General features: G+C 43.7%; 1 protein-coding gene across 2 annotated transcripts in view; it reads right to left on the bottom strand.

The window, feature by feature from the left end:
- PPP2R5C (protein phosphatase 2 regulatory subunit B'gamma) overlaps window positions 1-11,446 on the bottom strand; it is a 194,907-nt gene extending 183,461 nt beyond the window's left edge. The window contains exons 1-2 of one of the 2 annotated variants that reach the window (XM_075065685.1): window positions 11,266-11,446; window positions 9,221-9,286 (exon numbers count right to left, since the gene is read on the bottom strand). In XM_075065685.1, coding sequence (XP_074921786.1) covers window positions 9,221-9,286; window positions 11,266-11,292 — 93 coding nt within the window. In that variant the 5' untranslated portion in view covers window positions 11,293-11,446. The remainder of the gene's footprint in view (window positions 1-9,220; window positions 9,287-11,265) is intronic. The other variant, XM_075065686.1, reaches the window with a different exon arrangement.
- Window positions 11,447-13,196: the final 1,750 nt, after the last annotated feature.

Raw genomic sequence — 13,196 nt, 5'->3', positions numbered from 1 at the left:
AACACTTATGCCCCCACCCCACCCCCGTTTTCTCTTCAACAGACTAAACAAACCCAGGTTGTTGGTCTTGGGGTGGGTTTTTGTTTTTTTCCCCAAAATCTCTCTCGTACATCATGATTTCTATACCTTAAATTATTTTTGCTGCTGTCCTTTGGATTTCCCCCAATTTGTCCACATCCTTCCTGAAGCATGGTGCCTAGAACCGGATGCAATATTCCAACTGAATCCTTATCAGTGTTGAGTAGACTGGAAGCATTACTTCTCATGTCTTGCAATAATCCTAACACATCCCAGAATAACATATGCTTTTTCTGTTTTTGCAACTGTATTACATTGTTGACTCATTTAGTCTGTGATCCACTATAACCCCCAGATCTTTTCTGCAGTACTCTTTCCTAGGCAGTCATTTCTCATTTTGTATTTGTGCAATTCATTATTCCTTCTTAAGTGTAGTACAGTGCATTTGTCCTTACTGAATTCCATCCTATTTATTTCAGATCATTTCTGTGTTCTTTTCAAGATCATTTTGAATTCTAATCCTGTCATCCAAAACGCTTGCAATCCCTCCCAGTTTAGTATCGTCACAAACCACTAGTGTACTCTTCATGCCATTATCCAAATCATTTATGAAGATATTGAATAGAACTAGACCCAGAGAGAGCTCTGTGGGACCCCACTCAATATGCCCTTCCAGATTGACTGTGAACCTCTGATAACTGCTCCGAGTATGGGTGCACAACTGATTTTAAAACCACTTTATGGCAGGTTCATCTATTCTATATTGCTCTACTTTGCTTATGAGAAGATCATGTGAGACAGTACCACAAGCCTTACTAAAATTGAGATTTACCATATCTACTACTTCCCCTTCCCCCTGTGCACAAGGCTTGTTACCCTGTCAACCAAGGATATTATGTTGCTTGGACATCATTTGTTCTTGACAAATCTACACTGACTGTTACAAACTGATTGATTATTTGCTCCTTTATCTTTCTGAGTACCAAAGTTAAGCTGACTAGTCTATAATTCCCTGGGTTGTCCTTATACCCCTTTTTATAGACAGATACTATATTTAACCAGTTCCTGTCCCTGCGTTCCTTTCTGTCCTGCACAAGTCCTCAAAGATAAACACTAATGGCTAAGCCAGTTCCTGAAGTATTCTAGGATGTATCCTTGCCAACTTGAAGACATTTAACTTGTTTGTCTAAGGCTGTGTCTACCAGGCATTTTTTTTGGTAAAACTTTTGTCGGTCAGGACCGTGGAAAAAAAAAACAAACACCCCTGACTGATAAAAGTTTTACTGATGAAAAGCACTGGTGTGAACAGTGCTTTGCCAGCAGATGTTCTCCCATCAGCAAAGCTACCACTGCTCGCTGGCGGTGGTTTTATTTTGCCAGCAAGAGAACTCTCACCTGCTGGTAAACAGCAGCACATTGTAGACATAGTCTAAGGCTACGTCTTCACTACCCGCCGTATCGGCAGGTAGCAATCGATTTCTTCGATCCCCGAACGAGCTCCTATCGATCCCAGAACTCCACCAACCCGAACGGCAGTAGCGGAGTCAACATGGGGAGCCGCGGACATCAATCCCACGCCCTGAGGACGGTAGGTAATTCGATCTAAGATACTTCAACCTCAGCTATGTTATTCACATAGCTGAAGTTGTGTATCTTAGATCAATTTCCCCCCATAGTGTAGACCAGCCCTAAGTAACTGTTAACTTGTTCCTTCCCTATTTTCGCCTCAGATCTACCCCATTTACACTGACGTTCACTGTTAATCATCCAATCTCTGCTAACCATTTTGGTGAAAAAAACAAAAACAAAAAAATAAAGGCATTTAACACTTCAACCATTGATGTTGTCTCTTACTGCCTTTTCCTTCTCATTGAATAATGGGCCTATTGTGATTGGTCTTCCTCTTGCTTCTTGCTTCTAACGCATCTGTAAATGTTTTCTTGGTACCTTTTATGTCCCTATCCAGTTTAATCATATTAGAAAGGCCAAAGTGCACAATTCTGTCCCCTACATAATTGTATTTTTTATTTTATACATATTTTCATCCTTCGTAATCTGACGTACTTTCCACTTTTTAATATGACTGAGTTACAGGTCATGGAAAATCTCCAGGTTAAGCCAGTATGGTCTCTTACCATACTTCCTCTTTCCTACACCTTTGCATAGTTTGCTCTTGTGCCCTTAACTATGTCTCTTAAAAAAAATACCAACTCCCCTGAACTCTTTTTTCCCTTAGGTAAAGTCCTGTGGAAGCAAGTTTATCAATTCTCTGAGTTTGCTGGTCTGCCTCCTTGAAGTGCATTGTCTTTATTCTGCTGTTTTCCCTCCTACCACTCCTTAGAATCATGAACTACTGTTTCATGATCACTTTCACCCAAACTGGATTCCACCTTCAAATTCTCAACCAGTTCCTATTTACCAGAATCAAATCTAGAACACCCTCTCCCCTATTCACTATCTTCTGTAATAAAAATCTGTCTCCAATGCATTCCAAGAACTTGTTGGATAACCTGTACCCTGTTCTATTTTCCAAACAGGAGTTTGCGTAGCTGAAGTCCCCCATCACCACCAAATCCTGTTCTTTGGATGATTGTATTAGTTTTGCAGCTTGAGATCTTCAAACCACAGTGTGGGGACTTCAATAACTCAGACATAGGTTAGAGGGTTGTTACAGGAGTGGGTGGGTGAGATTCTGTGGCCTGCATTGTGCAGGAGGTCAGACTAGATGATCATAATGGTCCCTTCTGATCTTAAAGTCTGAGTTTTTTAAAAAACCCTCACTCACTGTGATAGGGTCCCCAGGGTGCAACCTAGACTGTAGGACTGCTGAACTTCCCAGGACTGGCCTTTGGGAAAATGGCTTCCTGGGCAAACTTGTATTTTGGTGACACTGGCCCCTGTGGGCATCGCCCCAGGTCCCCATGGGCTACTCACCACCCTTAACCCCCAAGCCCTGCAACCCTAATCCCTGCATCTCCCTCCCATGCCCCTAATCCCTGCTCTGTGCCCCCTTCGCCCCAGGCCCAGCTCCCACATGTGGAAATTAACCTAGATGCAGAGCAGCTGGAACTGCTGCTCTCTCCCGCCCAGAACACTGCTCCTCTCTGCACCTCTAGAGGGATGGGGGGGAGGGCAAGGAGCAACATTAGGGACCCCTGCATCCAGGTCACGTTCCACACCTGGGCTGCATAAGTGGAGGCAGGAGAGCAGCAGCTCCTGATGCTTTCCTCACAGCACAGCCCAGGTGGGGAAAGTGACCTGAATGCATGGAGCATTTGATATTGCTCCCTCCACCTCACATTCCCCCTCTCCTGGGGTGGAGGAAGGAACATTCTGAGGAGGGGGTTGAGCAGCAGCTGTGCTTCACTGCTTGTCTTCCCTCCCTCCCCTATGTTCCTCCACCAGGAAGAAGCAGGGAGAAATCTGGGCGCACACACACCCCTTGGGCAGTGCAAGTTCATTAAGTAGTTTGCCACTCCCACAGTGTGGAATGGACACACACTAGCCTTTGTAAACTGAGCTGAGGTTTCCCAAGCACTTCAACCAAAACACTGTTTTAGGTAAAATATAAAATAGATTTATTAACTACAGAAAAATAGGTTTTACGTGATAAGCAATATGGATAAAGGTCAGAGGTATTTTAATAAAATAAAAAGCAAACATGCTTTCTAAATCATAAAATTTTAGTCTAAGCAAGAGTTGAATCATACAGCTTTTCTAACCCTGACAAAGAGTACAAGCATTCTTAATATACAAGCTGGGACTACCTTCCCTTCTGGGACCACCCATCCCAGATCAAAGTCTGTGTCTTCCAGAAGTTACTCCAGGTGCTGAGATGAGGAGAAAGAGGCCAAGTGACGATATCATTTCACCTCTTTTATATTTTCTTCCAGCTTGCTGGAAAGATCTTTGCTGTGATGTGGAGGGATCAGGCAGTCCCCATTGGACAAGCAGTCTCCATTGAAAACATGCTGTCTCCGAGATCACCATTGGGAGAGTGGATTCCCTTTAATGGGCCAACAGCACATGTGTGGCTGGTCCTCTGCTGCAACTGAAATGCTAGCTGTGAGTGTCTCCCAACCTCACAACATATTTCAGTAATGCATATAGCAATGCTTCATAACTTCACATATAATGACAACATACACAATCAAACAGGATACTAATATTCAACACATCAAGACTTAAAATGATAACTCACAAGGCATACTTTGTATAAAACATTATCACAGTGGTGAATACTGGGGTTCCAGGGTGCTACTTTGAGGTACAGGGAGCGTCACACACTTCTTCCTGGTTAGGTGAGCTGCAGTAGACTTCTACCATAACATTACCCTTGTTTCTTACCCATTTTATAATTACCCAGAGACTGTCAACACATCTCTCTCCCACTTGTGTCTTTGCTATACAAGGCAGTAACTCCTCCCTTTTTTCCCTGCCTGAACAAGTTGTACCCTTTTATACCAATATTCCAGTCATGTGAATTATCCCACCGAGTCTCTGTGATTAATTGAATTGTGACTGAATAGTTACACAATTAGTGAGCACCATTCATACTATATACTGAATGAGGCAGGGTCCTGGGGGAAAAACAACATGTGAACAAAGATTATAATAATGCATATGCACTAGAAAGCCAAATTAAGGTAGCAAGACCAGCTTAATTTAGGTATTTCCTAACTCCTGGGTGCTTTACTTTGCAACCATAACATTTTCTTCTAATATGTTTTTTGTTTCCACCTGAATGTTTTATGTTGCATACAATCATTTTCCCTTGTATTTTGCAATACCAGTTCTTTAAATAAAAGTTTTAAATGTTGGTGACATTTCAACTATAAAATACCCCAGTCTCCCAACTGTTATTGATTACACGGATTAGTCTGAATCAATTGAAAGATTCTGATGTCTTGATGCACAATCCTCATTTTTGAAATGCAGTTGTTACATACAGATTCAGAATTACTCATCCCTATCCCAAATCTATGATGATGTATTCTTAATTCAAAGTTTGTGTATAGTGAGCTGTTGGATCTACCCTAAAAGCAAGGAAAGTCATTTTTATTCAGGCTGTTTGAAGTATTTGGGGGGCGGGGGTAAGGTGGTTTAACATTTAACTCAGATACTTAAAAACACATGGGAGAAAAGATGTCAGATTAAACACCCCAATCCTTCAAAGCTTAGGCTTGATCTACACTAAAAAGTTAGGTCAACTCTGCTACATCCCTCAGGGGTGTGAAAAATCCACACCCCTGAGTGACATAGTTAAGCCAATCTAACCCCCTGCACAGACAGCACTAGGTTAACAGAAGAATTCATTTGTTGATGTAGCTACAGCCTCGAAGGAAGGTGGATTACCCCTCCCATAGGTGTAGGCAGTGTCTACACCAAAGAGCTGCAGCATTTCAAGTGTAGACAAGCCCTTAGAAATCAAGATCACAATCCATATGTGACAAACAAAACCAGAGACTAGTCTATTCCTGGTATTTCTAAAATGGCCCTATGTCTAGGTTGAAGTACATTTGAGATGCACTGTTTTTGTGGATTAGGCATAAAGTTAAACACACTAGAGACCTGGATTGTTGTAATCTTCATTTCAGACAGCACTTTCTGTACAACCTTAGGAAAGTTGCTTCTCTTGCCCTCCACACCTCAGTTTTCCAAACTGTAAGATGGGGATAATGCTTACTCATTTTCATAAATCACTTTGAGATCCACAGATAAAAAAAATGCTATAGAAGTCCAAATCATCATGTGTTCAGATAAGCACTACAGCCATGCCTAAAAATAAAATATTTGTGGGACACTGCAGGGACTAGAGACTGTCCTTTATTCAAAGAACAGGGACAACACAAGTAATCTGGCATTTTTCACATGCATTAAATTCACTTGAACAAACAACATATGTCTGTGCATTTCTAAATCTACTGGTGGTCGAGAGAAGGATTTAAATATCTATTTATCTCAAACATCTATTAGCCAGAGGTAGATACTGAAAATAAGAGTTGTACTTCACAGAAACACTCCTTTTACATTCAGTTCTAGAACTACCTACATGAAAATCTCCACCAGAACATCTGCTTTTCCTGAGAAAACTAAAATGCATTGGTGATCTCCCAGAAAACACCATCCTAGCCACCATGGATGTGGAGGCTCTCTACACAAACATCTCACACACAGATGGAATACAAGCTGTCAGGAACAGTATCCCTGATGATGACACAGCACAACTTGCTGCTGAGCTCTGTGACTTTATCCTCACGCACAATTATTTCAAATTTGGTGACAATATATACCTCCAGACCAGTGGCACTGCTGTGGACACCAGCATGGCCCCACAATATGCAAACATTTTTATGGTTGACCTGGAACAACGCTTCCTCAGCTCTTGTCCACTCACACCCCTTCTCTACCTATGCTACATTGACGACATCATCATCTGGACCCATGGGAAGGAGACTCTGGAAGAATTCCACCATGATTTCAACAGCTTCCACTCCACCACCAACCTCAGCCTGGACCAATCTACACAGGAGGTCCACTTCCTAGACACCACAGTACCAATAAGTAATGGTCACGTTAACATCACCCTATACCGAAAACCCCAACGACTGCTATGCCCACCTTCATGTTTCCAATTTCCACCCCGGACACACCACACAATCCATCATCTACAGCAAAGCGTTGAGGTATAACCGCATTTGCTCCAACCCCTCAGACAGAGACCAACACTTAGAAGATCTTCACTAAGCATTCTCAAAACTACGATACCCGCACGAGGAAATAAGGGAACAAATCAACAGAGCTAGACATGTACCCAGAAACCTCCTGCTACAAGACAAGCCCAAGAAAGAAACCAACAGAACTCCACTGGCCATCACCTAGTCCTCAGCTTAAACCTCTCTGACGCATCATCAGTGATCTACAGCCAATCCTAGACAATGATCCCTCGCTTTCACAGACCTTGAGAGGCAGTCCAGCCCTTGCCCACAGATAACTCACCAACCTTAAGCATATTCTCACCAGCAACCACACATTGCACCGTAACTCTTACTCAGGAACCAATCCATGCAACGAACCTCGATGCCAAATGGAAAGATTCTATGTAATACTAGGTTTCCAGGAAATGTGGGAAGGAGACTAAGTAGCAATTTAATTGACCCACTTGAAGCCATCACATCTAGCTGGTTGACAAAGGTAGAAGTGAAGCAGCAAGAGAGAGGAACAAACGCATTAACAGCAGAATTGTCAGTCAGAAGTAGAACAGTTCAGTGTACAGTTTTAAAAATTATAGAAATTTAAGGAAGGAAGGGTCCTCCAGAGATCATCTAGTACACTCCTCTGTGCTGAGGAAGCACCACGTATACCTAGACCATACCTGACAAGTGTTTGCCCACCCCGTTTTAAAAAACCTCCAGTGATGGGAATTCCAAAACCTCTGTTGGAAGACCATTCCAATTCTTAACTATCCTTACAGTGAGGCAATTTTTCCTAATATCTAACCTAAATGTTCCTTGTCGCAAATTAAGCCCATTGTTTCTTGTTTTAATTTCAGTGCACTTGGAGAACAAGTGATCACTGTCCTCTTTATAACAGCCCTTTACAGTTTAGAAGACTTATCAGATCCCATTTCAGTCCCTTCCTCATAGGTCAGGTCTTCTAAAACTTTTATCATTTTTGTTGCTCTTTTCTGGACTCTCTCCAATTTGTTCATGTCGTTCTTGAAGTGTAGCACCCAAAACTGGACACAGAACTCAAAGTGAGACTTCTCCAGTGTTGAGCAGATCAGGACAATTACCTCCCTTGTATTATACAACACTTCTGTTAATATATTCAGAATGATATTAGCCTTTTCAGCAACTGTATCAGATTGTACCACTGATATTCAATTTGTGATCTACTATACTTGCAGATTCTTTTTGGTTTTGTCACCACCTGCTCAGTTATTCCCCATTTGAAGTTGTGTATTTGATTTTCTTTTACTTTTTACTTATCGTTAATGAATTTCATCTTGATTTCAGAATAATTTTTCAATTTGTAAAGGTCATTTTGAATTCTAATCCTATCCCCCAAAGTATTTGCAATCCCTCCCATTGGAGAAGTCATAAGAGAAAAAAGTGGCAGCCCACGAACAAGACTGTTACACAAGTCTAGGATATCTTGACAGCTTGGAAGAAGACACTGCCACTTGAGAGATGGACTAGCATTCAGTTCATGAAGGAAGAGAGTTATTGGCAACAGAGAGAAGACGATACAGAAGTTGAAAAACTGGGGCACCTTAAAAGAAAAAGACAGGCCCTTTACCTGACAAAAGGGTTGGAGGAAGGAAAAATTACTCCTATGGGAATTCTGTGCAAAATAAATAAATAAATAAATAAATTCTATGCACAATATTTTAAAATTCAGCAAATTTTATTTGTGAATAAATAAGTGTGGTGGTCCAAGTGCAGAGAGGGTGGGTCTCTTCAGGGTGGGGTGCATTCAAGGGGGCTCCGGACAAAGGGGGGTGGGGGTTCAGCAGACGGGAGCAGGAAGCAAGGTGTGAATGTGTGCAGAGCTTTCTGTAGCCAGGTAGATTTCAGGGGGTAGGTCTCACCCAGCCCCTCTTGAAAGAGAAGAGCAAGTCCAGTCCTCCCTTGCTCCAGGCTAGTCAGAAATAGAAGCTGAGCCCAGCACAGGGTAGAAGCCACCGGCTGGGGCATCCCTAGCCCATACTGCTTCCCTGCCATGATTTATCTCCCCACTGGCTGCTCCAGGCACCCAAAACAACATGCCCATGCTGTTGGGGAAGGGTGCTTCCCTATGCTTCCACATCAGAAAGTCATTTTTCTGCAAGGAAGCAAGGAAATCTGTGAGGGACTTGAACTTTGCAGGCAGAATTCCCTCAGGAGTAAAAAGTGCACGCCCACAGTAGCTGACAGACAGAGGTAGCCAGTGGAGGAAAAAAAAGCTGTTGGGAGTAGAAAGTAAGTGATCAAGGACCAGCCACAGTTGATTTTATTTTGAGTAATTCCCCTGAAGACACTTTCCAAAAGTTATATGCAGCTTTGTAAAATATCTTTCCTGTCAAAGAAGTCCTAATGGTTTCCAAAAAACCAAACCTCTGCCATCTCTAAGTTATATCAATGTGGGAAAGACTACACAATCTTGAAAAGTCTTCCCAAATAGTCTCACAAAGAAGACTGCATGCTGTAGCAATAATTACCTCATGTTCTTGGTTATCTTGTCCATCTTTACAACTTTTTCCACTTTTGCCCAATTTTGCAGGTTCCTGAAAATTAAAGAGATTTATAAATTTTCCTAGCTTCAAGCTTAATTTCAAACAAAATCAAATATGCTTTCAGTCAAGTAACCGATTGTCCAGAGAACTACATCAAAATATGCACTACAGAAGGTTAGTAAGGCCCATAAATTTAACTACTATACTATTACAATTTTAGTATCAGAAATTCCACAAATACTTAACACTTTTCACCTTCAAAATACTTTGGAAACGTTAGTTATTTCTCGCAACATACCAATAAGCAATTTACATCAATGAATCTTATATCCATTTATATTTAAAAAACAGAGGCAAAAAGTGCAAATGGTATGCACCAGGCAACAGAGAATCAGCTTTTGTTTACTCTTGCTTTTTTAGCCCCTAGTGTGGCTTTGAAGCCTGGGTAAGCTGTTCCAGTGCAAGTCACGGTTTATACTGCTCTATCATGTCTATACTGTATAGATATTTGCATCTGTATAGCTACAACAGAGGCTAAAACCCCAGTGTTAAAGCTAGGCTTGTAACCTGAGAGTTTCTCCTCACTTCAAATCCTGCACTTAGACTACATCCAGTCCCTCCCTTTCTCACTATAGGATAAAGGAAACGAAAGAAATACAAACATTAACATTGTCTACAACTTTTTTGGAGCAGTGGGGCATCTTTATTTTAATGCACAAAAATCAATACATTCATAAGACACAGACAAATCCATGAGCAACTGATTTTAAAACTGATGTGGAAATGCTAAAAGACTGCCTGAAATCCAAGGAATGGAGAAAGTATCAGACTCATAGACTTTAAGGTCAGAAGGGACCATTATGATCATCTAGAGTGGAACAGGCAGAGAATGGCAGTCAGGAGCTCTGGGTTCCACTCCTGGCTTTGAATATCAGGGGGTAACAACAAAGGAGTTCCGTGGCACCTTAAAGACTAACAGATTTATTTGGGCATAAGCTTTTGCGGGTAAAAAACCTCACTTCTTCAGATGCAACTCCTGGCTTTAACACTAACTCCCTCTAATGGTTTTCTACCTGTACATGGCCCTGATCTTCGTATCTGGGCACCTTCCATGTAAAATCAACATCATCAGTGAAATCCCCAGTGGACTTCATGGAATCTCTGGCACTTCTTCCTTTTTTGAGGTAAAACTCTGTTGAGGCCACTCTGTGGCCCACGGCAATCACTACTTCTCTGCCTCAGTTGCTCTGTTTGCAGAATGGGACCAGCGTTACCACACTGGGTGGGGAGGGGATTGCAAATCTCAAGCAATGCTTGCAAAGTGTTTTTGGATGGTTCTATGAACACAGCTTCAAGCAGCACAGTATTCATAAATCAAAGCAATACAGTAATAAAGCTACCCAGGAAAGTGCTGTAGATGCCAACCTTAAAAATAGCCTCCCCCCAGAGACTTGCCCCCCTTTAAAAATACTCCCTCCCACGCAAAGTAGAGATACCCACTTTGCCCCAAATTAAGAGATCTCCTTTAACAACTCACTCCTCCTGCATACACCCGATAAAATAGCCACTCCCTGCTACTCCTGTTCTCGAGCAATTACCCCTTCACGCCCCCAAGAAACCCCCTTCGCCTCGAACCCCTGGATCTCCCTGGTGCTGCTGAAACCGGGTCTCACCCCGAGGGCGGACAGGGGCGAATCGGCCCCAGAAATTAGGTGAGGAGACGCAGCATCGGCGGGCTAGGCCCGCCACCCACCCGCTGGGAACGCCCCCTCCCACGCCGCCTCACCGACTCCCCATCCCCGCCCCCTCCCACGGGGAGCACCCGGGAGTCCCTCGGTAGCCTCCGCCTGGACCGATCCGCCTCAGCCCTTGTCCCTCTCTTCCCTTCCAGGACCTGCCCAGCTCCCCCCACAACTCGCCACCCCTCAGCGGCTCTGCCTCTGGGCCCCTCTCCCGCAGGGGCCTGCTCCCCTGGCCCGCCCCGCGAGGAGCTCCCCGGGCCTTCAGCGCCCCTGGCCGGGCGGACTCACCTTCTCCTTCTTGTTTTTATTCGGCATGGCCGGTCGGTTGGGCGCCCGGAGCGGCGCGGCACAGTCTCCAAGGGTCCCTGCTCGGAGTCCTCGCTGCGACTCCCCCACCCCACTCAGGCTCTTCCCCTTCTCCGGCTCCCAGCGGCTGCAGCCTTGCCACCGCCCGGTCCAGCCGGAACGCCGCTTCGCCATTGGCTGTCCCCCGTCACGTGGGATCAACGTTCCCCCTCTTCCCCTCTGTGAGCTAGGGGGCGGGGCTGTCTCCATCCCAGCGCACAGGGGCGGCTTCGGGGAGTTGGTAGCGCCTGGAGAGCGGCCTCCTGCCTGGGGCTCACGCTCACCCCGCCGCGATTCAGACGGACCCTGGCAGAACCGTCCCTCCCCTCCCCCAGGACCGGAGCAGAGTCGTTTCCCAGGCACAGGCAGGCTGGGGGTAGAGCCGCCCACTCTGAGTGAGCCAGCCTTACCTACCCCCCGGCAGAGCCACCTCCCTGGGTGGTGGTGACATGGGCTCAGCTTTTCAGCTTGTATCTTGAATTGTGCAGAAGTCGGTCTAAGACCCACTCCCCCATTGATCATAATAGAGGCAGAAGATCCCAGCGGCTCTTGGGCTTAGGTACCCCAGCATGTGAACACAACTGATAAGGAGAAGGTGCACTCTGCATGGGCATCGTGCTATTTTAAATGTATTATCCTTGTTCTTTCAGGGAAGTTTTCAAGTTTAGTGAAACATGCATTATTCCGCTAAACCCACCTCCCTGCAAAGATTATAATTTGAAAACAGGAACTACTTTTTAATCCATCCAAGCCAAACATAAAAAAGCATCAAAACAACCCTGAACAAATGATCATCTTTTCTCTTTCATCCTTATCTTAAAATTATTTGTATTACTGTAGTACCTTGGAGTCCTGCTTAAGGACCAGACTTAATTGTGTGATTTGCTGTAAAACTACAGAACAAAATGATGATTCCTGCCCCAAGGAGCTTACAATTTAGGCATAAAACAAGAGACAACAGTCGCAGGGAGTACAAGAAAAGAACCATACTGGTTAGCCTGATATGCAGTGGTCTCAGCACACTAGTCTAGTTGTCAATTTTTTTTTGGTAGGCCTTATAGAAAAGGAGTTTAAAGGACAGTTTTGAAGGAGGATTGTGTGTTAGCTTTGCAAACATTTATGGAAGCCTCCTCCCACTCGTGGAGCAGCATGGGAGAAAGTACCAAGCTGTTTGAGAATCTAACAAGTAGTGAACAGAAGAGAGGGGCGGGGCTAAGAAAAGGATTTTTGCAGCAGAATACTGAATGGATATGAGCAGAGTAAGGAAATATTTGTCAAGGCCAGCTGTTACAGTAGTCAAGATGCAAGAAGAACGCCTGAACAAGAGTTTCAGCTGTGTGGATGGATGGGAAAAATAGGTGTTAAACATCCAACTAGAATTTTGTCAAATGTCCTTTTGACCCAAAATTACATTTCAGCTGAGAAAAAGCAGAAGAAAATTTAACCCACAGAGTAATGTTGTCAGAACATTAGGTGTCTAAAAACTAGGAATGAAAGTGCTTATTTATCTGTAATTATAGCGCTGCTATAAAGGATTGGTAAAATGTATTAGATGCTTAGAAGCCATTGGCCAGTATGGAAGGTAAAAGGGCCTTTTCCCACTCGCAGACAGTGAGTACCACAGGCAACACTGGTGAGAAGTTCAGAGCTCAATTCTAGTTCCTGGGATTCCTAATAGTTATTTCACATTTTGTAGAGTGCAATTTCAGAAAGATGGCACTGCATCTGCTAAAATTTGGAAGGTTGTCTTTGTGATCATCAGGCTAGAAATTTTTATTTTGTGAGAAGTCTCATCTTCTCTCCTATCTCACTTGTTATGGAAAGCATCTCAGTCACCAGTAACAGTTAAGCGACTGGATTTTTCCAGATCTGGT

The sequence above is a fragment of the Chelonoidis abingdonii genome, chromosome 4 (genome assembly GCF_003597395.2).
Source record: "Chelonoidis abingdonii isolate Lonesome George chromosome 4, CheloAbing_2.0, whole genome shotgun sequence".
In the NCBI taxonomy this organism is placed as follows: domain Eukaryota; kingdom Metazoa; phylum Chordata; order Testudines; family Testudinidae; genus Chelonoidis; species Chelonoidis abingdonii.
This window is presented reverse-complemented; position numbering and strand designations above follow the sequence as displayed.